The 24,802-nt window shown below is 37.1% G+C and overlaps 1 protein-coding gene across 5 annotated transcripts; it reads left to right on the top strand.

The window, feature by feature from the left end:
* The first annotated feature begins 8,708 nt into the window (after nucleotides 1-8,708).
* Nucleotides 8,709-23,807, top strand: LOC129353972 (high-affinity choline transporter 1-like). Of its 5 annotated transcripts, XM_055023424.1 has the most exons (9): nucleotides 8,709-8,922; nucleotides 10,667-10,780; nucleotides 11,692-11,847; nucleotides 14,329-14,477; nucleotides 15,770-15,934; nucleotides 16,253-16,396; nucleotides 16,694-16,847; nucleotides 17,878-18,095; nucleotides 18,177-23,807. In XM_055023424.1, the coding sequence occupies exons 1-9, from the start codon at nucleotides 8,739-8,741 to the stop codon at nucleotides 18,720-18,722; spliced, it is 1,830 nt and encodes a 609-aa protein (XP_054879399.1). In that variant the 5' UTR covers nucleotides 8,709-8,738; the 3' UTR covers nucleotides 18,723-23,807. The 5 variants fall into 5 exon arrangements, with proteins under 5 accessions (XP_054879399.1, XP_054879400.1, XP_054879401.1 ...); XM_055023425.1 differs by lacking the exon at nucleotides 15,770-15,934; XM_055023428.1 differs by lacking the exon at nucleotides 8,709-8,922 and having other exon boundaries at nucleotides 10,636-10,780; nucleotides 11,757-11,847.
* The last annotated feature ends 995 nt before the right edge of the window (nucleotides 23,808-24,802 follow it).

The raw sequence follows: 24,802 nt of genomic DNA, 5'->3' as shown, positions 1-24,802 counted from the left end.
ACCGTTGTCTGGACAAAATTTGTAATAATTGTCACAGAAAAGGTCATTGGAAGAAACACTGTGCTTTGCTGAAATCCAGAAACAAAATGGATCTCAGGTTAAACCAGCAGCACTTGCTGCATCATTTTCTTGAAATGTTTCAAACAAAATGGCTGAACTACCTCTTGCTGAAAAACCTGATTTGAGTTTTTACAAACCATTTCTTATGGGAGGGCAAGTTTCTTCAGTGGGGAGTGCCACCTTAAGAGGCACTGGTGCGTATGATTAATTCATTCTGGCATCTGTTTTGTCATTTTTAGAGGAGCCTGGCACTGGATTGTCTATACATGTCTGTGTTTTGTGTTTTGAGTACATAACCTCATCCTCCATTCAGAGTTGTTTGAAGATGGGTGTTCAACCTTCTCTACCTGTGGATGGTGTCACAGTTATCCTGGGAAACTGTATAGCACGAGGGAAAGTCTGGCCTGATCAACCACAGTCTCCATTTGTTGTTTCAGTACCATTGATCATCACTTGTCCTGATTAAAACAAAAAATCATGCCAGACATTTTTCAAGCATTGTGCTTGATAGGGACAATGAAAGCATCTAGTAATGGACCTTAGCAGAGGGGCCGCGTTTCATTTGCTGATGCCCATTCTACGTGGTAGCGTGGCTACCATGTGTGCGGCCATCTCAGCTAATGTACATGCTCATGTAGTGCTCGACATGCACTAGCAGACCGGCAGAAAGTTTCAACAATCCAAAAAGAATGATTCTCCATTGCCAGTGGGGTATATGTACTGGTGATGTCAGGTATCCTGATTGTATTTGTGGTAGTAAAATTCACAGATTTCCAAAATCAGAAGCAGAAGGAATGCCTTGCTTGGATCAAAGCTTGTGCATGACTGGATGAGCAGCTCAACCTTCGTACGATCAACAAGAACGAAGGAGTGTGTGTTGGTGTAAAGCATTATTGCTTTGCTTTCCTTCTCTTTGGTGAATGGGGATATTTTGAGAAATTGTTCATTCATTTGAAACTCTGCTTTCCAGCTTCAGTTGTGTTGTGCATTTTGTAGTCTGATGAATGGAACATGTATATTTGATTGAGTACTGTTTCACCAACTGTTTCAGTATCTATGATAAATATGGTAATATTTTCTTTAACAATATTATTATTATTATTATTATTAAAGAAAATATTACAATTTACGTATTTATTTATCAGCATTTTGTCAGCGGAGATGGGCCAACAGCATCCCATCCTTATCCGACACCAGCAGACGGAGTCCGAGTGCATAAAACAAGGCCTGCATGAAAAAGAGCATCAGAAAGTGCAAGTAGGCAATCCAAAAGAGATGACATGAACTTGTTAGTTCTTCTGTCCATTGTTGGAGCTGATATTTGGTGAAAATCTGGCAGAAATGGTGCACTAAATCGACTCAGAAATACTCTGCATGGAATCAGTCCAAGTGAAAGACTCCACTTAGGAACAAATCGCCACGAGGCTTTGTTTGTGAGACTTGCAGCCATGTGGGATTTTCTAGGTCAGTTGTGGGTGGAGCTTGGTAAAAGATAACTGGATGTCTTCTTATGTGGTTTATTTGTATTCTTGGAATCCCGAATCTCATTCAGAGTGGCCAGGGAGTCAACTTCTCCTCTCATTGGTTTGCACATGTTTTGAAGCAGCTGCACATCAATCTTTAGCATACCATGTGTAGAGTCCAGGAGCACTGGAGAGATTTCATCAAACATTAAAATCTTTACTCTGTGCTTATTGTGTTCAGATGAATGCTTTGGTTATTACTTGGACCAAGAGAAGTCCCACAGGAGAGTAAGGGCTTTAGCTCTAATGAATTGGTATTTGGTCATTCTGTGTGGTCCATTTTCCAAGTGGAAGTATGCTGAACCATCACAAAACCTATTTTTTTATGTTAACGGGTTTAGTCAGAGACTCTTTACAGCAGGGATGTCAAAGTCAACAACACTGAAGGCCAAAAAAACAAATTTGCTACAAGCCGAGGACCGGACTGGTTCTACGTTTATTAAAATATATTGAAAGGATTGACTGTAGTCTGGTTCAATAACCAAGACCTAACATGCTGTACATTATTTCATCATTAAATGAATAAAGCAATATTTTGTTATGGCTCTGTCAGTAACCTCAAGAGAAAACATTTTCAACAGGCAAACAGCAAAAAATTCAATTGTTTTGAAAACCTAAATATGTTTCTTAATATCAAGATAAATACATAAAGTGCATGCATTATAAACTGAAACTGCATTATTGTGCTGCTCTATGATGTTCATATTCTTGTCTTTGTCCATATGTTTCTGAGAAGTTTGATAATGCCTTCTGAGATGATATTCTTTCATTACAGCCAAACTGTCTCCACACAGCAGACACACAGGCAGTGATGGGATAGTTACTTTGGAGAAGTAACTTTAATGAGATTACTGATGTAACTATGAAGTGGGTCTATCATAATTTAGTTACTTTCAGCAGCTGCTAACAACAACCAGAGGCTTATGTTGAACCCCTGAATAGGATTGATTGCCACCCATCCCGTAAAATACGGAGTCGTCACATATTTGGCAGTTAAATATGTGTCCGATATTGAACCGATACATGACTGTCTGATAGAGATTCCTATAATATTGTTAAACACTAAGTTTAACAATAATGGCAAAAATAAAACACAGGAAGACGGACACTACGCAGCTGCCGTAAGCTGCTACCAACCCGCGTCTTAAAATGGCATTGCATTTTAAGTGGCAATGCAGTACTTCATTCAGAATTATTTTTATATTTATAAATAGAAATTGTGTACAGTATTGGATTTATTTATTTGAAGATTATTTTGTAGTTCAATACAAAATTGTGTATATATATGCAAAAAAATTGGATAAATAATGGGGTAGTCTGATCCTGGTTCTTTTTGCTCTTCTCTGAAGTTCAATTAGAGACTGTTGTGCTGTTTTGTAATTAATTACCCAAATCTCTCTGGTGTCACTTCAATAAACTAAAACTAAAGAACAGTGCAAAATGTTAGGATGTTTCTGTGTCTGTGAACTGAAATGTGATTGGTACTGAAATTATGATAGACCCACTTCATAAACTGTGAACTGAAATAGTAAAACCCCAACTCATAATGTCTACTTTTCCATAAATGGACAAAGATTCTTATTTGAAGAAAGAGGCCAACAGCTGCATAACGTTCAGATAAAAATAAAGATAATGCAATTTCTAAGTATGATTTTCAAATAAAATTCAGGTTAATGACTAGCTTTCATGAGTCATTTACCTGAACTTCTAGTAAAATGGGTTTCGTAAAATGTTCTTCAAATGACTGGAAATGCATAGTTTTGAGTAGATTTTCTTTTCCAGGGGAGCAGACTCCACTAGGACTGTCTCACTCCACAGCTGCATGTATCTCATTAATGTTAGGAGATGAAGGAAGGTATGATGTCGTCTTGAGATTCTGTTTCAAACTGAGTACATACACCTCTGGAAAAAATTAAGGTTCTCTGATTTTTCTCCTTTTAAGTATATGTTTGAGTAAAATGAACATTGTTCTTTTATTCCATTTTAAGTGGCAAAAATTACACTGACATGTCTCTTAATTTTGTTTGTGAAAGTATGTAAATAATCAGTTCGATTTAGAAAACGCACAAACAAATATCTTCTCATGGGTTTTAGCCCTGCTGGGGGCTACGCACCCCTAAAGGTCAAATCCTAGAATCATCTCTGTCTAATAGTAATTAAATATCATCCTGGGGGCCATAGATAATTAATTCGCGGGACGGATTCAACCCGTCCCGGCCTTGACTTTGACATATGTGCTTTACTGCTACACCGTTGGAAAAGAGAAATTATGATCAGCACAGGAAAAGATTTCTGTATGACAAGAAAGCTGAATGTTGTGTTTTTCTTTCAGGTGACCAAGTACTGGCCTTACTTTCTATTGTGAGGTCACCATTTCAGGACAAGTTCCCTGTGAAACAGCTATATAAAACTATCTCATTGCGACTCCAGAAAGGCGGAAGAAACAACAATTCATGTTAACCTCATAAAACCTTATAATGTTCATAGTGAGACTGTATTGATGGATGAAATTCATTCTGTATGTATTGGTGAAACACTGACATCTGCTGAAAATGAAGGGAATAGAGATGGGTTGCCTTCTCCAGATTCAGCAATTCTAACTGGTTGACCCAAGAATTCTGAAGTGCTGGAAAAGGTGGACATTGTGTTGAGCCATCAATGCTTTGATTCGTTTCAGTTGATAAAATCTCACTCTGATTTACTTGCAGATGTTCCATCGTGCACACACTTGATTGAAGATGATATTGAGGTGGGTGATGCACGACCTTTAAAACAGCAGTTTCATAGGGTTAACCCAGAAAAATGCAACCATCTGGATTCTGAGGTTGACAACATGTTACAAATTGGCATTGCTCAGGCAAAGCTTATCAAACAAAACTATCCAGTTTGTTGTGATTTCACAACAAACTGGTTCTCAAGAAATCAAATCAAAACAAAGAAATCAAAAACATAACTAAACCTGATTCATACACAATTTGGTCAGTGCAGTCACCCGACTACACTGACCAAATTGATAATGCTAAATTCACCAGTAAGATAGACCTAGTATAGGGTTATCGGCAGATCCCTTTACCTAAATAGGAGCAAGAAATATTTTGCCTTCATTACACCTAGTGATCTAAAAATGTTTTTATTAATATATTTAAAATGATAGCTGCACAAATGGAAATTTTATCAGCACAAACAAGCACAAATGTAGAGACGAATTGATTTACACCAAATTTGATTGTTTTTATAAAAGTGAGGGGGCTGGTTGACCTTTGACCTTTAAACTTTACCTTTAAATACTTTTAAATGTTAGCAGGGACAGGGGACTGGTTGACCTTTGATGACTCCTAGAAAATATTTTTCTCAATATCTCAATACTGAATATTGAGATATTGAGAACCTGCTACCAAGTGTCTGTGCACAAACAAACAAATTTTCTGCATGAACCAGCACAAACTTCGAGTTCATCGACACCTTTTTACTTTGATTTCATAAATGTAGGGGGCTGGTTAACCTTTTGATCTTTAATCTTCTATTAATATCTTCAAGGCCAAAGCAGCACAAACAAACAAAAAATGCTGCAGAAACCAGCACAAAGGGAGTTGAGTTGATTGGCACCCATTTTGTCTGATTTGAAGAAGGTGGGGTGCCTAGTTGACCTTTCATGACCTCTATAAACATTGCTTTATATCTTTAAAATGATAGAGGCAGAAATAAATAAAAATTGCTGCACAAACATAGCACAAACTTTTGACACCAATTTTATCACTCTAACCCTTCTCTCAAGGTGCTTCACCTGCTACCAAGTGTTTGTGTTTCTAAACATAACATATAAACCATAAACACAGTGTTTTTTCGACAAAAAACTTTCAATCATAATTTGTGTGCAAAATGCATTTTTAGAACTAAGATTTGGTTTTGGAATCAAGTTATGATTAAGTTCATGGTTAGAGATGAACTTAATGGTAATTAATGAGGTAAGAAACAGAACTATTGTTTACCAATAATCTATCCTGAATATGGGTCAGGGTGGGACAGGCATGCACCTGGTCCATTATGCACAAGTTTCACAAATGTGGTTAATTACTTATATAAAAAATAGATTATTCATTAACTTAATTAAGAACTAACATTTGAATTAAATAATATGCTTTACTAAAATTACTTTTTCTTCGTTTAACTTAACCTTTAAGTTAAACGAAGGATTCAGTCCAATTTGTATTTAGCACCTCTCATGCTTTGATCAAATTTAAGGTCAGTTCTAAAGCAAAACAGTATTAAAAGGCTCTTTTAGATTAAAATTATATAAAGGTTGCATAAATTAGTCTCGATATAGACCAGTTTGAGTAGATGATAAAAAAAAGAAAAAAAAAGGCTGTATCTTCATGTAAGATCTCAGCTTCAATGCCAAGTTGCTCAAAAAAGGAATATTTTCTTACAGTGTGCAAACTTATGATGCAACTGAAAAATACAAAATTTTTATGTACTTTTGTTGATTTTGTTCCTGCCGCCCCTCAGGGCATGCCACCCTGAACAGTGAACCATATTCCTTGCTTCAAGAACCACCACTGATCTCAACAATCTGTGTTTGGTAATTAAAATAGGAAGCTAAAGTCGGGCACCTTTAACTAGATGAGACAATAAGAACAATTACACATTTCTTTATATGTTTTAGGAGCCAAGAGCAGCAAAGGGACAGAAGAATAATTCTGAAATACTTTTAATGAAAACAGAAGACAAAATAACAAATAGTTCACTGTGATGGGAAAAAAAAACTAAAGAGTCAGAGGATAACTGGGACAATCTGACAGTCTCTGATAAAGTCTCAAAGTGACTGAACTTAGGAGCATTAATAATGAGGAAAGTATGCAGTATACCCCACGAACCAACAGGGGCACCAAGAAAGCAAGATCTGGAATCAACGCACAGCTTCAGCTAAAACTAATATCTCAGCATTAGAGAAACTCATCCAAGCATTTGTCATGAGTCACATTGATTATGACTAATCAATGCGATTAATCACATCTGGATTAATTGTACTGGATAAACTGTAAAAAAACACCGAACCATTGAATTTCTTTAAATCCAGACTTAAAACACACCTGCTTAGAATTGCTTTTGAAACATTATAAATGAAACATTGATAAGGATTCTGATGCCACCAGACAAAATGTTATGTTTCAGTTGTTACTATAACACTTACAGTGTTACTATAACTTTTGTGTGTGTGTGTTTTGCAGCACTTTGAACTAACTTGATTTTCATAAACGCATAGCATACTTGCAATATGTATTTATGAACATACTGCAAGTACAGATTGTTGAATTCTGAATTAGGGGTCTGTTCCACTAAGGAGCCATATACAAAAGAAAACACTTTTTAATATTACAGCCTATGTCATATTATTATTATAATTATTATTATTATTATTATTATTATTATTTTACAGTTGAGGAATACAAGATTTTATGTAAAACTATTTTCAAAACCCAATTTTCTAAAACCTGGTCTTATGTAGGTTTCATTGTATTCATATTTTTTTCAGTGTCAGCATCATTGTATTTACCTATATTCAAAGTGGCATTAAACACAAATGAAGCCTAGGTGTAAATTCAAACTGGAAGACTTTTTACACCTGCATCATTCAATCGGCGCGTCCCGCTAATCACCGACGACCTATCAACCCTGGACCAAGCCATGTCACGGCCAATCACCGACCATGCCCCATTTGAAAATGACCTCCATCCATGCATGGCGTCTTTTGCTTTGCTGCTGCGCTCAACCCACCTTCACCCCTTCTCCACCTCCACTCTCCAGGCACACTTCATTCACCGACCTCCACCACCAGTATGGGACCCTGGGGGATGACATTCCTATCAGCATTGGGAATTCTCATCCGATTATCACAAATCACATGTCCTTAGCCGGGCCCAAGCGCCAAAGACTTCAATTCATGTATGTCAATAAATTTTTCTAATCGCTTTCTTTCTCCGTCTGAGAAAGAAATGCCAGATTGAATTTCAGTTTATAAAGTGTTTGATCACAATGGATGGATGGATGGATGGATGGATGGATGGATGATGGATGGATGGATGGATGGATGGACGGACGGACGGACGGACGGACGGACGGATGGATGGATGGATGGATGAATGGATGGACGGACGGAAGGAAGGAAGGACGGACGGACGGACGGACGGATGGATGGATACCCAGGTGTGCCGCACACATTATAATGAACAAGTTCAGTTTAACTTCATCAGAACAAAGTCGGTAATTTTTCATGTCTGGTTAAAGAAACACTTTCAACTTTAAATGCTTCCAGATAAAATAGCTGATGATAAAAAGAGCAAATGTATGAATCACACTCTTTTTTAGATTTTGCACAGGTACATCTAAAAAAGTTAGGAAATCATTAGAAAGTTCAAGATTTTTTGTCCCTTATTTTGGAAAGTGAAACTATTTTGGTTTCGGTTTTTATTGTCAATGGTCACTTTCAAAATAAAAGCCTGCTAAAAAAAATATATGTTTGTGCAGACAGAATTATGACTGACATACATTTCAGACATCTAATCACAGCCTGTTTTTCTGACTGGTGGATATTACCAGAACTTCTTTTACTGGGTCACTATTTTCTCCTCCTCTTTAAATGAGTTTGGTAGTTTTAGAACTGAATCGGTTTTGAGATGCAGTGAGACCTGGTATTTATTTTTCGGTAGTGAAAACTTCCTTCCAATGAGCTAGCTTCATTTGTAGATGAATGATTACAGGGACATTAAGGTAGATGGCTGCAGTAGCCTACATCAGCCATTTAACAGCTAAATCAGAAGGGCTAAATAAATTAATGAATGAACTAATACAGCATTAATTTTGAAATTAAAAATAATTATAATAAATGTATTTAGTCTGGCTGCCCACTAGGGGAAAATGGATAGATGGATGGAAATGTATTAACTTATGTTTTTGTATTTCAATGTCTGTCTTGACCATGTTTACTGAAACTTTCACATGCATATTTACTGATTTTGTTTTTATTTATTTATTTATGCTTTGGATTGTGGCACTTGTGGCGCTCCGTACTCTGCCACATAACCGCAAAAGGCATGTGCAGCAGCAGCAGCAGCAGGCGAGCGCTCATTTCCTCATCAGGGTATCTGCCGCCTCATCATGGCTCTCAACATTCCCGGTGTGGCCGTGATGGTTCTTTTCTACCTGCTGGTCCTCGGGATTGGAATCTGGGCTTCCGTCAAGTCCAAGAAGGAGGCAAAGAAAGGCCGAGGGGACAAGACGGAGATGGCTCTGCTGGGCAACCGGGGCATCAACCTGGCGGTCGGCATCTTCACCATGACAGGCGAGTAACTGATTAAGAACTGAGGGACACGAGGGGAGAGCCTGGCTCTGTTTCGACTCAAGATTTTTACATAAAATCATATTACGGTATTCTGCTTAAGACGTGTGATCTGTTATACATTAATGATCATTTAGATTTAATAATAAACCACAATTAGGCTATTGAGTGTTGCTATAAAAACATATAGTGTCAGCTGTCTTTAAATAGAAACTGCTCTCAAAAGTGAAACTATTTCAGAACAGGAAGCTGATGCGGGTAAAGAAAAACTGCTTGCAGTAAGAATTTAGCATCAGACTCAAAGAACTGTGTAATATGAAATAAAAATGAATCGAATTATCCTTAACTCTCTTGATCGTGTACATTTCAGATCTGCATGGTTTCAATTTGCGGATCTGAAGAAGCTTCTGTTCTTAGGTGTTTATTGTTAAACTTGCTCCATGCGGCTTGTATGCAGGTGGAGGATATTTAGGCCAGTCTGGTCATGTTTGGAGAGGCTCTTTTATGAGAAACAGAAGTGGGGAAAAAAATAAATGTTATGTAGTTTTTATTTTAAAATGTGAGCTGAACTAGCAGAATACTGATCAGTTTGATTTGGTATAAAACATAAAAAATACAAGTAAAGAGAAAAAAAATAGTCGGTTTGGTCATGTAACTTTCACACTTAAACAAAAGAAATATCATGTGACGTCATTAACCAGAGACGGTTTATATCACTTAGTGGTATTTATAATATAAAAATGCTTTTTGCTTGTTTTGTAGTGGTGAACAAAAGTCATTGTGGAAGTGCCCCCTACTGTTAAGATATGGGCACAGAACTGCCTGGAAATACATGTTAAAAAATAAATAGCCTACATTTAAAGTTTCTGTTCAGTGTGGCTTCACCTTTAATTATCTCAAACAAAAGCGAAAATTAAATCAAATTAAAATTTCTACCAATCAGTTTTTCAACTAGAAAATTGATCATACTATTTGTTTTAAAATCAAACTCCAGTACAAAACATTAAACATCCAAAACAAGAATAGAGTGGTATCTGTGCATGTTTATATAACTACATTTCCTCAATTGAAACCAGAAACGGGGGCAAATTGATCATTGATTTTCATTTTAACATGCAGTATATATGTTACATGTTCACGTTTAAAATAATAAAAGCCTAATATCACTGACTGAAATGAAGTGAAAAACTGGTGTTGATGGTGCTGTGAAATCCTCCACACTTGAGCTATGTTATCATCCACAGGCTTTATTTAGCCAAACACTGCCTACAGCCGCTGCTGGCACTTAGTCCCTTTGACATTGCGCTCAGATGAGATTAAAGAAGGTTGATTTAATATATATTTTTAATCAATGTCTTTATTTGATAAGTTCATGGTGTTTTGGTTTTCTGGTTGAAAATATACTTGGGACCACATTTTGTGTTTGAAGATTCAGCTCCTTTAATAGATACAGTAATTTTTAAAAAATATTACAGTCCCTGTCTTCTTCCTGTGAAAAATGTCAGTTTTTACATTTCTCATCTACAATTATGTTTTTTTATGATTATTATTTTATTTCAAATATAAAAAGGAAAATAAAAATCAAAACTCTTGTTGATCTTTTTTTTTGACAGCGTAAAAGAAAATTTGTCATTTCCACTAACTGTTTTGTATTAGAACAAATAAGTACTTGTTTTCTTTTGAATTACTAGTTTGTGAATAAAAATGTGCCTCTGTGTGAAGCTGTGTGTGTATTTCGGTCGCGCAGCTACGTGGGTTGGAGGCGGATTCATTGTGGGCACAGCTGAAGCTGTCTACAACCCATCCATGGGTCTGACCTGGGCCGTGATGCCGATAACAGCAACACTGTGTTTCATAATAGGTAAGATTTCCTCTCTGTTGTTCTGTAGAAACAGGCAGAGTGTGTCATGATCAGTTTCACTGTGGATGGTAAATTATTTAGAGCTTCAGCTGGGACGCTCGATACACGTCACTCTGTACTGGAGAGCAGTCCACTTTATTTTGAGTGCTATCTCTACTTGCTGCATACATCAGTGTCTGCTGCTCTTAAGGAGGATTTAAAGTACCTGCTGGCTAAAACAACCTGCAAATGAAGGCTGTTCATTTAATGAGAGCTGAGCTGAGATGAGACATCAAAAGATGTTACTGTCATTTCCATCAAGCACAGATTCTCATCTTAAAGCAAATAGCTTTTCCTAACGTTTCACCTGAAACAGCTTTTGTTTTTGGTGTTTAGTTGGAAAGTGATGTGGATTAATCTGGAGAGAGAAGCAGGGTTGGCTTTGATGTGCATAACAGTAAATGGAGATCCTGTGATGAGTGACGACATGATGGTGGATGTGAACAGAGAGGGAACCATGGACCGAACCTTGAGGTGCACCACCCCTGACTGAGTCTGTTCAGGACATTGTTTCTGCTCTGTGTTATTGTAAAAAAACACATCAAAATTCTGCAGTTTTTTTTTTTTTTTTTTTACACCATGGCACATTTTTTGGGATAAAAATACTTCAAGCATTAATTTGTATAATTTTATTAAAAAGTTCAAATAAGAATAGTCCTGACAGTTAAAAAAATCTACCCAAACAACAGATAGAGATCCCAGTTTTACACCAAACCTCTTGGTTAAAGTAGAGGTTTTTCCACAAGGGTAACTCTTCCTTATGGGAATGTCTCACTGCTCACTATGTCAACTTAAAGTGCTAAAAAAAAGGATAGAAATGTGTTTGGTTTTGTCGCTACATGACGTGTGACTGTTTTCATTTACAACCAAAGGTGGGTTCTTCTTTGCTGAGCCGATGCGGAACAGTAAATACATAACTATGATGGACCCCTTCCAGATCAAATACGGGAAAGTTCCCACAGCGGCTCTGTCGCTGGCATGCCTTGTATCGGAGATCATGTGGGTTACAGGAACGCTCATTGGATTAGGTAAGAATGTTTCTATATATGCATCAGTGGAGTGTGTGTGAGTGTTGATCCTGACAGCTGAACTTCAAACTGCTTCTATTGTGCAGCTCTGACATCATTCCACATCCAGCAGCAGCTGCAGCGGCGATTACTAATGCCGCTGAAATCAATCTCAACTTTATTACATTTATACAAATATTTCTAATGTTTAAAAAAACAACTATCTACAAAGCACAACATAATCAGAGTTTACATTATATTTCTCAATATGATGATGTTGTATGATTTTATTTAGGCAGTATGTTTATATGTATCTAGACATGCAATGGTTCTTAAAACCTTCCTAACCAAGGCAACTACAGTAACCCAATATCATCGGATCCGGTAGAACAGCAGGGTACACTGTTCCACTTTTACAACACTAACACTAACTCAGATTTCTGTAAATATTTTAAATTTAGAAAAAGAACATTCCTGGTTCTGAACCTTGTGCTTTTTATCTTGAACTGTGTTGATATTTTGGGAATGATCATTCTGGGACCTCTGCTACAATCTGAATAAATGAAACTGGAATAAAACTAAGAATTAAAGAATCAGTTTCTCTAAAATTGGATTTTTTAAACTTGGATTCTAATGAGAGTCACATTAGAGGCAGGCTCATGTTTTCTGTTGTGGAACAAATTAACCTACTGTTCACATATGGAAAGAATTCAGAATGGAGAATCACAACTTTTGCCTTGTTTTAATGTCAGGAGTGAAACAAAGTTGGATCTTTTCACATAAAAATTAGATTTTAAGCTGCTCATGAAGCTGTTGTGAAGAGTCAGCTTCTAACAAGAAACTGACTTTCCCACAAAAAAAAGGAGAAACAAAATCAAATACAGTTGAACTCTATGAAAAAGTGCTTTTGTTCAGTATCTCACAGTACAAATTCAGAATAGAGTCTAAACAAAGAGGGAACAGATAATCACAAAGCTGTCTGGACAAAACATTAGCAAACATGGTGGGGCTTCCTCAAGGTCTGCTCAAACACTCGTCTGACTCAATTCTGTCTGTTTTCACCTTTCACACTACATGAATCCCATCTCACCATAATGTTTCACTAACTAGCCATAAAAATCCTCAACCTGAATACTCTCCATGACCTGTCTCCCAAAATAACTATTTTTATTTTGATGTGTCACTCTGTGTATTTAGTTACAATCCCAAGTAATGATGAGTGAGTGGAAAGCCACATACCAGTCAGCAGCCATCCTCACATTTCTGAAATACTGCACAGGATTGCTTGCTGTAATGAGATCTTTTGCTGGCTACTTCTAGTCAACCTACTGTTGGCTAGAAGTAACCTAGAAGGTTGACTAGAAGATACATATCTATCTATATAGATATTTATACATATATATATCTCAACTTTATTACATTAAAACAAATATTTGTATAAATATTACTATATATCTATATAAATATCTATATAGATCTATCCATCTATATATATATGCCATATTTTCTTTGAACTATTTTAGATATTTGCTTTGAAAAAATTTGGGAACAATGCACTAGAATTACCCAAATACCCAACTGCAAATACTCCAGGGTCCATATTTTTTCATATGAACCACATGGTTATAATAATAACAGTAACAATAGAGTTCCTTCTGGCTACATCTATTGTTTCTGCTCTGAAACAACCTGGTTGGAATTTCTAAGCTTTCTCACGGGACATGATAATAGCTTGCTAAAATGTTTTCTACTGCATCAAATGAGCATTTAGTAGTGGCAAAGAACGAGTGAAATACTAGATCTTACATAATCGGGTAATGTATGTTGTCCAAACAGCAATGTATTTCAAGTGATCAAAATACTCTGTGAAACTTGAGCCACTGATTAATCTTTCACCTATCTGGTATTCTATAGCTCTGTGCCTAATGCTATAGAGCTGTAGAAACAATGAGACTCCCCAGTCTCATTGTGTGTATGTGTCATGACTTGGAACAAAGTGAACAGGATATAGGACACTTCCCTGTTGGTCCACGTTAAATTAATATTAGTTGAAAAAATATTGCCCTAGTCGGAGCAAATTCAAGCTTTTGGCTTGCCAAGTTGAGTGTATATTTATCTCTATACAGACAGAATCTGTATAATGTGGGGTGCCATTTGTAACGTTATGTTGTGAAAAAAAAAAAGAGCAGCAGTGATTCTGGTTATTTAACCTGTAAGAGGAAAAAAATACCTATTACATTCTTCAGTCAAATTTTCAACATGTTATTCATTCATTAATAAAATGAATGAGTTTTAAACTAAATATTTAACTAGCAAGCTAACAGTATAGTAAGTAAACTACCATAAATAGCTTACCAATGTCGCTAATTGCATATTTAGCTAAGTAACTTTTTTAATAATAATAACGTTTATGAAAGTGCTTTCTGGTCATTTTTCTTGGTCAGAACCCAGTTCATTGTATAATTCAAGTTCTTACTGTTTGCCTGCTGTGTATTTGCTCAGGAGTGACCATGAGTGTTATCCTGGATTTGTCCTACACTGTGAGCATCTGGATATCTGCTGCTGTAGCCATCACCTACACACTGCTGGGTGGCCTCTATTCTGTGGCTTACACAGACATCATTCAGCTCGTACTCATTTTCATCAGCTTGGTGCGTTGTTTTTCCACTTATTCTTTTCTAATTTAAACAATTGATGTCTTAATATGTGTCCATGTTTGCGGCTATAAATTTGAGGCTGATTAAAATGCATTAATTGTACCAGCAGTTTCCAGTTCATGCAAAGTGTAAATGACATTACTGAAAGTATCATCCTTCTTATTTTATTTTAATCTGGCTGATGGACAGCAGCTCAAGCTGCAGCGCCTACTGATCCTTTTCAGACATGCTGTATGCTGTCCAGTAATTTTTCTTGTCTCAGCACAGTACAACATGTACTCCCGTCGATTTCATGTCAATTGATATAGATGTATGTATGTAATGAAGCCTTTTTAATTCTTGGCTTATTTTCAAACCTGTTTCCTCTGAACTGAGACTGAAGATTTTGGGACAGGTGCTTGAATGTTTGAGACATTTGGGTTTCAAACTTTCAACCAAACTGGATGAAGAATAATGGATTTGACTATTTTGAGACCTTAAAGCTGTAGAATATGTTTCCTTCAAGAGCTGTAAAGTATTCAACCAGAATGCTGCCATAAGCTTATTGATGGCTGCAAAAACTACGTAACTGTTGGGGGAGGTGAAGCGTTTTCTCTACCATTATCCAATGAGATCATTGGATAATGAGGACAATCACAGCATGTGATAATGTGTTGTCGCGCTTTTAGAGGTTCGCTTTTAGCCAAGCCAGTGGCATCGACTGGCCAAAGTGCCATACTTTGATACGGTATTCTCGGAACATGAGCCCTAATAGAGCGTTCATACAAATTCCAGCGTGTGACCCGAATGAAGTTACAGAAAAACCCCCGAGCTGATGTCTTTTGATGTTAACCTCACCAAGACCAGAAGCCTAGGGGAGACACTGAGGAGCATGCTGTATTTCCTGACTATAGAGCACACCTCACCATAATATATACCCACAAAGTTAAAAAAAAAATTTGAAAAGTATATATATAAGCTGCACCGGGCTACTAGGTTAAGCAGATGGCCGAGTCCTTAATAAATTTACTATTGAGGACACAGCCCTGCGTCTCCAACGCCAAACCATGCATTCGTTCACACCGAGCTTACGTGCAGCGGTTATCAATCCATACTGCCAGATCGATAGCCTTCAACTTAAACCATATGAACTTCTTCCTGTTATTTCAATGATTAGGGTTGAATTATGAGTTTGAAAGCATTTCTCCATCGTGCTTGCTGCTAGCATATGTTTGTTCTAAATGAAAATCTGCAGTTTCTTCTTTGATTTCCAATTTTGACTTCCAATGATTCACTTCCTGCTAAAGAACCCCCTGGCAGATGAAGAAAAATCCACGCCGGGCTACAAGCCACGCCGGGCTACAAGCCAAGCCACGCCGGGCTACAAGCCACGCCGGGCTACAAGCCACGCCGGGCTACAAGCCACGCCGGGCTACAAGCCACGCCGGGCTACAAGCCACATGGTTCAAAGTGTGGGAAAAAAGTAGCGGCTTATCAGAAAAATACAGTACCTGAACCCATATCAAGTTGATCTTGTGTGGTTTAGAGAAAATCCAAAATACAACTGGTCTTCAACATCCAGTTCTTGCTTTTCAAAATTAGTGAAGTTGTGTAACCATTCTTTGAAAAAGAGCAATTCAAGTAAATCCTTTAAACTCCCAAATTTCCAATATTCATGAAGAAATTCTGACTGAAACTGTATAATTTTAGCCCGATGGATTTACAAACAGCAATAAGCAATGATCTTATTCTGAAAGGAGGGTTTATAAATGAAGCTATTGTGGTTCTAGTGGCTGTGTGTTCCCTTCGCCCTGATGAGTCCGGCTGTCTCAGACATCACCAAGACAGCCTTCAACCAAACCCTCCAGTCTCCCTGGGTGGGTTCCCTGGAGCCAGACCGAGCCTGGAGGTGGATTGATAACTTTCTGCTTCTGGTATGACCAACTTCATGTTTCATTTGTAAAACTTTTTCATCTTCAGCTGAAAAAGGGTGAAGATGATCTTTGGAGAGTACTTCTTTGCGATCTAAAGGTTTTTCATAGACAAAATCTGAGACGGTCGTCTCCCAACACGCCTACAGTTCTTCTGGTGTTGGGGATTCTCCTGTCAGCCCGATTCCACCTTGAGGGAAACAGTTCTTCAGCCAAATCCTACATCCTGCTGTTACGCAGCTCATCTCCTGCCAGCTTCCCACAGCTCTTATTTTTCCTTCCATTTTCTTTGTTTCTCAGGGTTTGGGCAACCTAGGTCTGCAGAATTTTCACCAGAGGACGCTTTCTGCATCGTCCTCGTCTACAGCCAAGATCACCTGTTTTGCTGCTGCATTCATTGTTCCCACACTGGGAATACCGCCTATTCTCCTGGGAGCAGCTGCTGCGTCAACAAGTAGGAACCACTGTGGAATAAGAAACTAATTCACCACATTATGTTATCATGATACTTCATGTAGGACAAAATCTTTACTCTTTTCCTTACAATAGAAAGATACAGAGTGCTTTGTGTTATGTAGTAGATTTAAATGAAGGAACAAGTCAAAGATTGAGATAATTCAATGGAAATATCGTACAGACACTTTGTAGAGATACCAGAGCAGTTACTGTGAAAGCCTGTTAAAGTTTGTTTCCACAGCTTCTCATTTGGGTTTCAGTCTGGACTTTAGCTAGGCCATTCTAACACATAATGATTGTGGTGTTCAAACTTCTTGACATTTCTTTTTATTTAGTTCTTTAAAAGTAAAAATAAAAGAAAAAATATATATATGTATTTTACCAACTCAAAAAATATGATTTTTTTTCTTAAGAGACAAAAGTTTCCCAATTCTTTCTGACAATAAAAAAATGGGTGTGTAAATGATGGCAAGTTTATTTTTATGATTGACAGATTAGTATTTTCTTGACCTAGAAAACTTGTAGTCTGTTCTCAGAATCCAGAACGGAATTGTAGTAAATCTCCACATTTCTTTAGACAAGTTCAATAAATGGCCTTATTCTGCTTTGAGTAAAATTCATTGGATGTTTGTGTTTCTTTTTTAATCAAAGAGGCAGTGTTAAGTAAAATCCAAATTTCTAGCTTTTTTTTGTGTGGAACCTAATATTTCCCATTTTATAAAAATATTACGTTGTTGGTGAGACCTAGATTTTTTTAGACCGTTTTTTTCTTTTCATTTCATAATTTTATTTTTTTATGTTGAACTCACATCCAAACAAAACTTAGCAGCTAAAAATTACAATATCATAAAAAATGTCAATATTTCTTGTTGCTCATTTTCAAAAAAGAAGGAATTGAAGAAGAATGTAAGTGGTCTGAGGTATTAAAACCTGAGTTGTCCACTGTGGTTCCATCTTTTTTAGGATCAGTTTTCAGACCAGCCAAACAAACGATGACAATGTTCTCCGTCTTTATTTGTTCTCCTCAGATTGGAACCTGACTTCTTATGGATCCCCAACTCCTCATGAACGTGGGGAGACGGGGCTCGTCCTGCCCCTCGTCCTACAGCACCTCACCCCCTCCTACATCTCCATCATCGGTATCGGGGCGGTGGCAGCTGCCGTGATGTCATCCACTGACTCAGCTTTACTTTCTGCAGCCTCCATCTTCACCTCCAATATTTATAAGAGCATCTTGAGGACGCAGGTAAGAAGATGACAACGCTCACCTAAGAAAATCTGCTGATGCCGATGGATGATCTGTTTTTTTGGCGTTCCCCCTCGGCAGGCGTCCGACCAGGAGATCCAGTGGGTGATCCGCTGCTCTGTAATAGTTATGGGCCTTGCTGGCACGTCGCTCACCTTCCTGGACAACAGCGTCCTGATGATCTGGCTGCTTCGCTCCGACCTCACTTACACCCTCATGCTACCTCAGCTCATCTGTGTGCTCTTCTTCAGCGTCTCCAACGGTTACGGGGCCGTTCTGGGTTGTGTCGTCGGGGTCCTCCTGCGGCTGCTCTGTGGGGAGCCGGTACTCGGCATACCGGCCATCATCAAATTCCCAGGATACACTCTGGAAAACGGAGTGTACATCCAGCGCTCACCAATCAGAACAATCTGTATGCTGTCTGCCGTGATCTCCATCTTGTTGTTCTCCTACCTGGCTTCTGTGCTCTTCAAGCACTGCCTGATTCCCGAGAAGTGGGACGTTTTCAATGTAAAGTCTCAATATTCAATACAAGTCAGCCATAAGGCCATTGCTACGGACCACAACCTGAATGATCCAAGTGAGGACAGTGAAGTGTGTGAGCTGAAGTTTGAAACAAAACTTTAGTGATGAATGACGTGATGCAATATGCAGTTTGTTAATTTTTAAAATAATGATTTCATAATGATTTTAGTTATTGTGACATAGCCAATATTTGTAGAACTTTGCATCGTTTGTTTGCAGTCATGGGAAAAACAATAACACATATGTTTTTTGTTATACAAGCCCAGCATTTCTGCAGTTTATGCAGCAGTGAAATGTTAAAACACACCTACAAGACAGCTGGTCCAAATACATCACAGGCCTAACCAGAACCAGACATTTACTGGCTTTAAAATCATCCTCATGGATTATTCAGTTGTAGCTGCTAGTAGTGAACTCTTCAAACTGCTAAAATTAGTATTTTTCTGACCTAGTTTCTTCAGATGGGCAAATGTGGACAGGTAGGTTGTGTCTTACACTGGGACCTGACATTCTGTTTTTTGATGGGTTTTCTGAAACAATAATAACAAAAAAAACATTTAAATTGACACGAGACTCACATTAAAACTACAAAAGAGCAAATTAGAGTAACAAACAACTTGGTTAAGCTCAATGATTTTTAGATTAATTCTGCATCGACAAAGAATGTTTAAAATAAAAGACAAATTTAGCTTTCCATGTCACAAAACTTCAATGACAATTAAAATGTCGTACTCTGAAACATAACTAGTAAATATTTGCCTTTCTGTATGTATTATACAAACAGTTCCGTGGAAAACAACTGGCGCTAGCTTAATTACAGAGAAGGTAACATGTAAACGCCTCAACTCAGCATTTAGGTTGAAATAAATAACCCACCTGTTTTTATGGTTAAAAAATGTTTACGTTATCTCAGAATTTTTGTCAGGTAGACGTTGAAAATAAAAATGTCAGATTTTCCACAAATCTTAAACATTTTCTTCAATAACTGCAGAAAACAACGTGAACAACAGTTCAAACAACAAATAACTCGACTTTCTAGGTATTAATAGCTAGAATAAGCTATTATTTCTAGCTAATTATAGTAATAAGCCAGAAATAATAATTACCAAATCGTGAGGCAAAAAACCATGAACTATTAGCTATCCTTGGTAAAACTTGTTTTAAATGTTGGTAGTGCAGAAATCAACGATGACTTCCTTTTGGTGACATAAGCCAATTGATACCAAAGTAAAACTGATGTTTCAAATTAGAATTTTGTCCTGGAAATTTGATTAGTGTGTGTCAGAAATGTACAGCTCTATTGCTGTAAAAGCCCTGCTGAGGTAAATTAGCGATAGCGATCTATGTTTTGACATCCGACGTAAACTGTAATGGAAAATACAGGAACGGTAGAACACGAGCGCCATATTCATTTGCCACAATCCACTTTTGTAAAACTGATATTGCCCTGTGTTGAATTATTTTTATGGCTTTTTCAATTCTTCCAAAGTTTGCAAAACAAATTTTTTGTCTACAAATGTTTTTGTGCCTTTTTTAAATTTATGTTTGCTTTCAAAATTTCATCCACCCTGTGCCAGTTTTTTTTTACTGCAGGGAGGATGTTTCGTATCCACTTGAATAACTAATAATATAAAGTAATTTCTTCATTGAGCTTCATCAAATGTGACTTGGATCATTCTCATCAGGAGGAGGTGACTCATTTCCTCAAACTCATAACATTTTATATTACTTAAGAATAAATGGACCTAAATGGAGCTTGGAGCCATTATGATTGGAAATGGGGATACAATTTTCAGAAAAAAAAAATTAAAAAACTGAATTGTGAGACTTGAAAATTTGACTACCAAGAAGCCGGCCCTCAATGGCAGGTACATGGGTAGCTGATATTTTGAGGTGGACAACTTGTCTAGCATAGGGCTATCCCTCGCCTCTCACCCTAACACAATACCACTTCCTCCTGCTACCCTGAATGTGAACAATAAAAAAGAAATGAGGAGATTTTAGTGGTTTAGTATTAGTGGTTTTTCACCACTAACAAACTAAGCCATGGTGCCTAAAGCATTTGCTACACTACTATTCACACATAATAGTTGAGAATATATTTAATGGATAACAACAGAAGCTATAACATCATTCTTTGTCACAATTAATATTAAAATAAGTTACCAACACCAGATTGTACTTAGCTTTTCTGTAGCACAACTGTTCAGAATCCAAAATGGAAATAGCCATCTCACAAACTTCAGAAAACTGGTGCTTTGTCTTCTTCCTCCTCTTCACAGTTGGCAAAAATATTTACTGGCAAGTTATTGACACTTGAAGAGTCAAAAGGTTCACTGCGTGACATAGTCAATTCAGTTTTGATTCCAAAGTAAAAATGATGTTTCAAATTAGAATTTTGTCCTGGAAATTTGCTTAGTGTGTGTCAGAAATGTACAGCTCCATGTAAAAGTCATATTACTCTTGACTTTTAACTCCAATGTCAGAACCAATTTGCTCTCCATATAGTTACAAATGCTATATTTAGATTAAATTAGGTTAACAATGAAATATGAACACCACATTTTATACTGTGTGCCATTTGATTGGCAAACTAAAGCAGATCTTATCGATAAACATGAGTGGAAAATAAGTGAATGCAGTGACCAATAATAAAAGAACCTAGAAAACAAGATGTCATGTGATATTTATTGGTAATACATAGGTTTTAATTTGTATGCATGTACTGTAAATGAAGAGTCTGCTATAATGACCATATAAATACCCCATTTTTCCATTCAGGCCAACTCATTTGTACCTGGATGGAGTAAGTCCATCCAGGTACTAACAGAGTGCGGTGGTTTGAAACCAGAGTTTTGCGGTGGTCTTTAGCTTCGTACCAACATGAAGGATCATGATAAACCAGGACGCTCAAACTCTGGTGTGTTTGAACCTTTGTCCAGGACAAATAAAGAAGTGTCTCTGGTCTGTTAACTGAAGTCAATGCAGATGTGACACTTGAAGGACTTTGTTTTCCGAACTTGAAGCCATTTTTTTCAGTGAGCTCGCTGTTCATTTAATTTCCCATCTGTGTCTAAGACGTTCTGTCAGACTGTATGACCTAAATGACCCAAAACTGAACACAAAGTGGCCCCAGGTCATTTGCCATCAAAAGCCTGAAAACATGTAACGTATTTGTTACGTCCAAGTTGAATGTGAAATTGCTATGGATATTTTTGTGTTTAAACATATATTTTTGTTCAGGGCTGTGCAGAGACCTTTGGAGGGGCCGTTGCTCAAAGTTCAAAAAGGGCACATTGAACAAGATCTTAAAACACCGTACAACAACATAGCAACAACCCATAGTAATCAAGAATTGAATTGGACCTTCTATATCATTGCCATCATGTGAGGACAATGTATTTTTCCCATCAGGTATAAAGTTGCTGTTTCTGCTGCTGACAGTCCTTGAGAACTGAGTGATCTGAGACTGTAGCTGTTAAACAGACCAGAGGAGAGAAGGTCACTGGTAAAGAAGTTATGAGATAAGCAAATTTGCTGCCATTTTATTAATTACTATCTATTTAACCTCTACAACAACTTGGCTGCAGGCTGCTTTTATAGATCAAAAAAGCTCAAACTATATATAATTTTTTGATGTTAGCAAATCTGAGATCTAGAACCTTAAGACTGGCAAAGAAAACTCAGTAGCTACTGGAAGGGCCCTCAAGACATTCAGGGGCCCCTGAAAATGGTTTTATTGCAAGACAGACCATAAATCTAAATCTGTAGCATTCTTTTATAGAGCATGACAATGTTATTACATTTTATTAATGCATTCAGCTGAGAAAAACATGGTACATTTAGGATTTTATTAGGAAGTTTAACTTTGTGAAAGTTTAAAAAATCATCTTGATAGTTGTGTTACCATGGCTACGATATTGTGTAATCTTTGTGATTGAGTTGAGTTTGTTAACTAATACATCACAGCAAATAACCAATAATCATTGACCGTAAACTCGGCCAAGAAACCTGGTCTCCCTCTCATAGTCTTCACCTGAGTGGCGTATCTAGGCCCTGTTTTAGGGGCGCTTTAGCACCATAAAATAGATCCCGTGTATCTCAGCACCCTGAATAGGATTGATTGCCACCCATCCCGTAAAATACGGAGTCGTCACATATTTGGCAGTTAAATATGCGTCCGATATTGAACCGATACATGACTGTCCGATAGAGATTCCTATAATATTGTTAAACACTAAGTTTAACAATAATGGCAAAAATAAAACACAGGAAGACGGACACTACGCAGCTGCCGTAAGCTGCTACCAACCCGCGTCTTTTTAAATCGTCCTCTACCTGATTCCATGAAGAAAAAAGCTTTAAAAAATACAGACGTGAGAGAAAAGACGCGCATTATCAGCTGAACAATTTTTGTGAGGATAGATACTGTGCACATCGATCGACAAAGAACAATGCATCCGTTTGCTTCTGTGTAATAGACAGAATGGATAAGGGAAGGAACTGCAGACCCGTCAGAACCTAAAGAACCAGAAATCAGCTTCTCTTCATCCTCACTCATCTCCTGAGGCTGATAAGGTACAGAACATTTTACTATGATGGATTCAGTTTCTTATTGTGGTTTTAGTTTGATTATTATTATTGCTTAGGATGTTGAGTTTGGATATTTAATAATTCATAGCATTAGCCAAAATAAGTGGCCAGTTAAAGAACAAATCACCCTAATAGATTAACATTAAATACATAAATATTTTCTACATTACTTTCTGTGTGTTTTATTCACAAATGTTGATATATTTTATGAATAGTTGTTCAATGGTCATTTAATGTATTACTTCATTAATATTTTATTAATGTTGTTTACCTGTTTGGATAACCTGACTTCCTATCAATGAAGAAAAAAAACATGAAGCAAAACTGCACCAGACCCAGACCTGCAGGCCAGGGGCGGTTCTAGATGGGGTGTGGCTGCTATCAGCAGCAGTCTATACAGTTTGAGTTCATTTTATCATTTTAAGTTGGTGTAGATAAGTTAAAGTGTGGTAAAATATTTATACTCATTATAAGTTATGGAAATATTTGTGGAGTACAACCATTGTTTAATGGTTGTTTCGTTTAGGCACATATTTTTAGTTACACACGGCACTCGGTAGAGGGCAGCATGTTTTGTTTTGTTTTTGTCTTAGAGAATGGAAAGGTTCGGTGAGGCATTAAGGCTCGTGTAGCTGGATTGTAAGAAGACGCTACACAGTGTTTCTGTATTAACCCTTTCAGGTTGAAGCAGCCAATGAGGTGCATTTTTGTGTTTTAATAATTGTCTATTCTCTATGTGGATGTTTTTTTCTGTAAAAATGTATTTTGTGTTTTGTACAGTTCTCACGGCATAATTATAAAATGCCAGTAACAACCATGAACGCCTTGTTTCGTTTTCTACATGGAGGGAGTTCTATGGAGGCCAAGAGGTTCTGAAGAAATTATACGAAATAAATGTCTTTTTAAAATATTTAGTGTGATCAAACAAAACTCAGCAATTCTTGTTAGATGTTTCTAACATTAAACTGTTTTTCTGTTCTTGTCAGAAAAAATATTCACGTTATTCGAGTTTTCTTCTCATCCAAGAATTCAGCTATACAGAATTTAGTGAATGGGGATAAATCCCGATGTGTTACTACATAAACTAATTGCATATTTTGTAAGCAATGTTTGTTCTAGGCAGTAATAAAACTCTTCATTAGAGCAGCTATTTGACTTTTATCTGGAAAATACTGAAAGCAAATCGAGTCTTCCAGGGATTTAGGTGACTGACGAAGAGCCTTTAGTAAATTTCTGTGTGTGGCTATGCTGACACTTGCTGGCTAACAGGTTGTATACACTTTCATGATACTGCTATTGAGCTTTGAATAATACAAAGGTGCACTGTGTGTGTGAACTGAAAGATTTTCATGTTACAACCACAAACTTCAGTGAACTGCTATTTTATAATTTAGGTTACCTTAGGAAGAAAAACCTTAGTTTAATGTACATTTCTGTTCCAATGCCAGACATTACTCCTAACTTATACCAGAGGTCCAAAATACAAAGAGTAAACATACTTTGCCACAAGTGAGAATTTTGAAGGAGCTTAAGTCACTTAAGTCATTCTAAATCATTTATAATAAAGCAAATCTGATTCAAAACTTCAA

The sequence above is a fragment of the Poeciliopsis prolifica genome, unplaced genomic scaffold, assembly GCF_027474105.1.
Source record: "Poeciliopsis prolifica strain line A6 unplaced genomic scaffold, Auburn_PproV2 SCAFFOLD100, whole genome shotgun sequence".
NCBI lineage: Eukaryota > Metazoa > Chordata > Actinopteri > Cyprinodontiformes > Poeciliidae > Poeciliopsis > Poeciliopsis prolifica.
This window is presented reverse-complemented; position numbering and strand designations above follow the sequence as displayed.

Bases quoted from the DNA above. Each gene is read 5' to 3' on its own strand.
- LOC129353972 (XM_055023424.1), top strand. From the start codon at position 8,739: ATGGCTCTCAACATTCCCGGTGTGGCCGTGATGGTTCTTTTCTACCTG. The intron at 8,923-10,666 runs GCGAGTAACTGA...TCGGTCGCGCAG, and splicing joins CGGCATCTTCACCATGACAG to CTACGTGGGTTGGAGGCGGA. The intron at 16,397-16,693 runs GTATGACCAACT...TTTGTTTCTCAG, and splicing joins TTGATAACTTTCTGCTTCTG to GGTTTGGGCAACCTAGGTCT.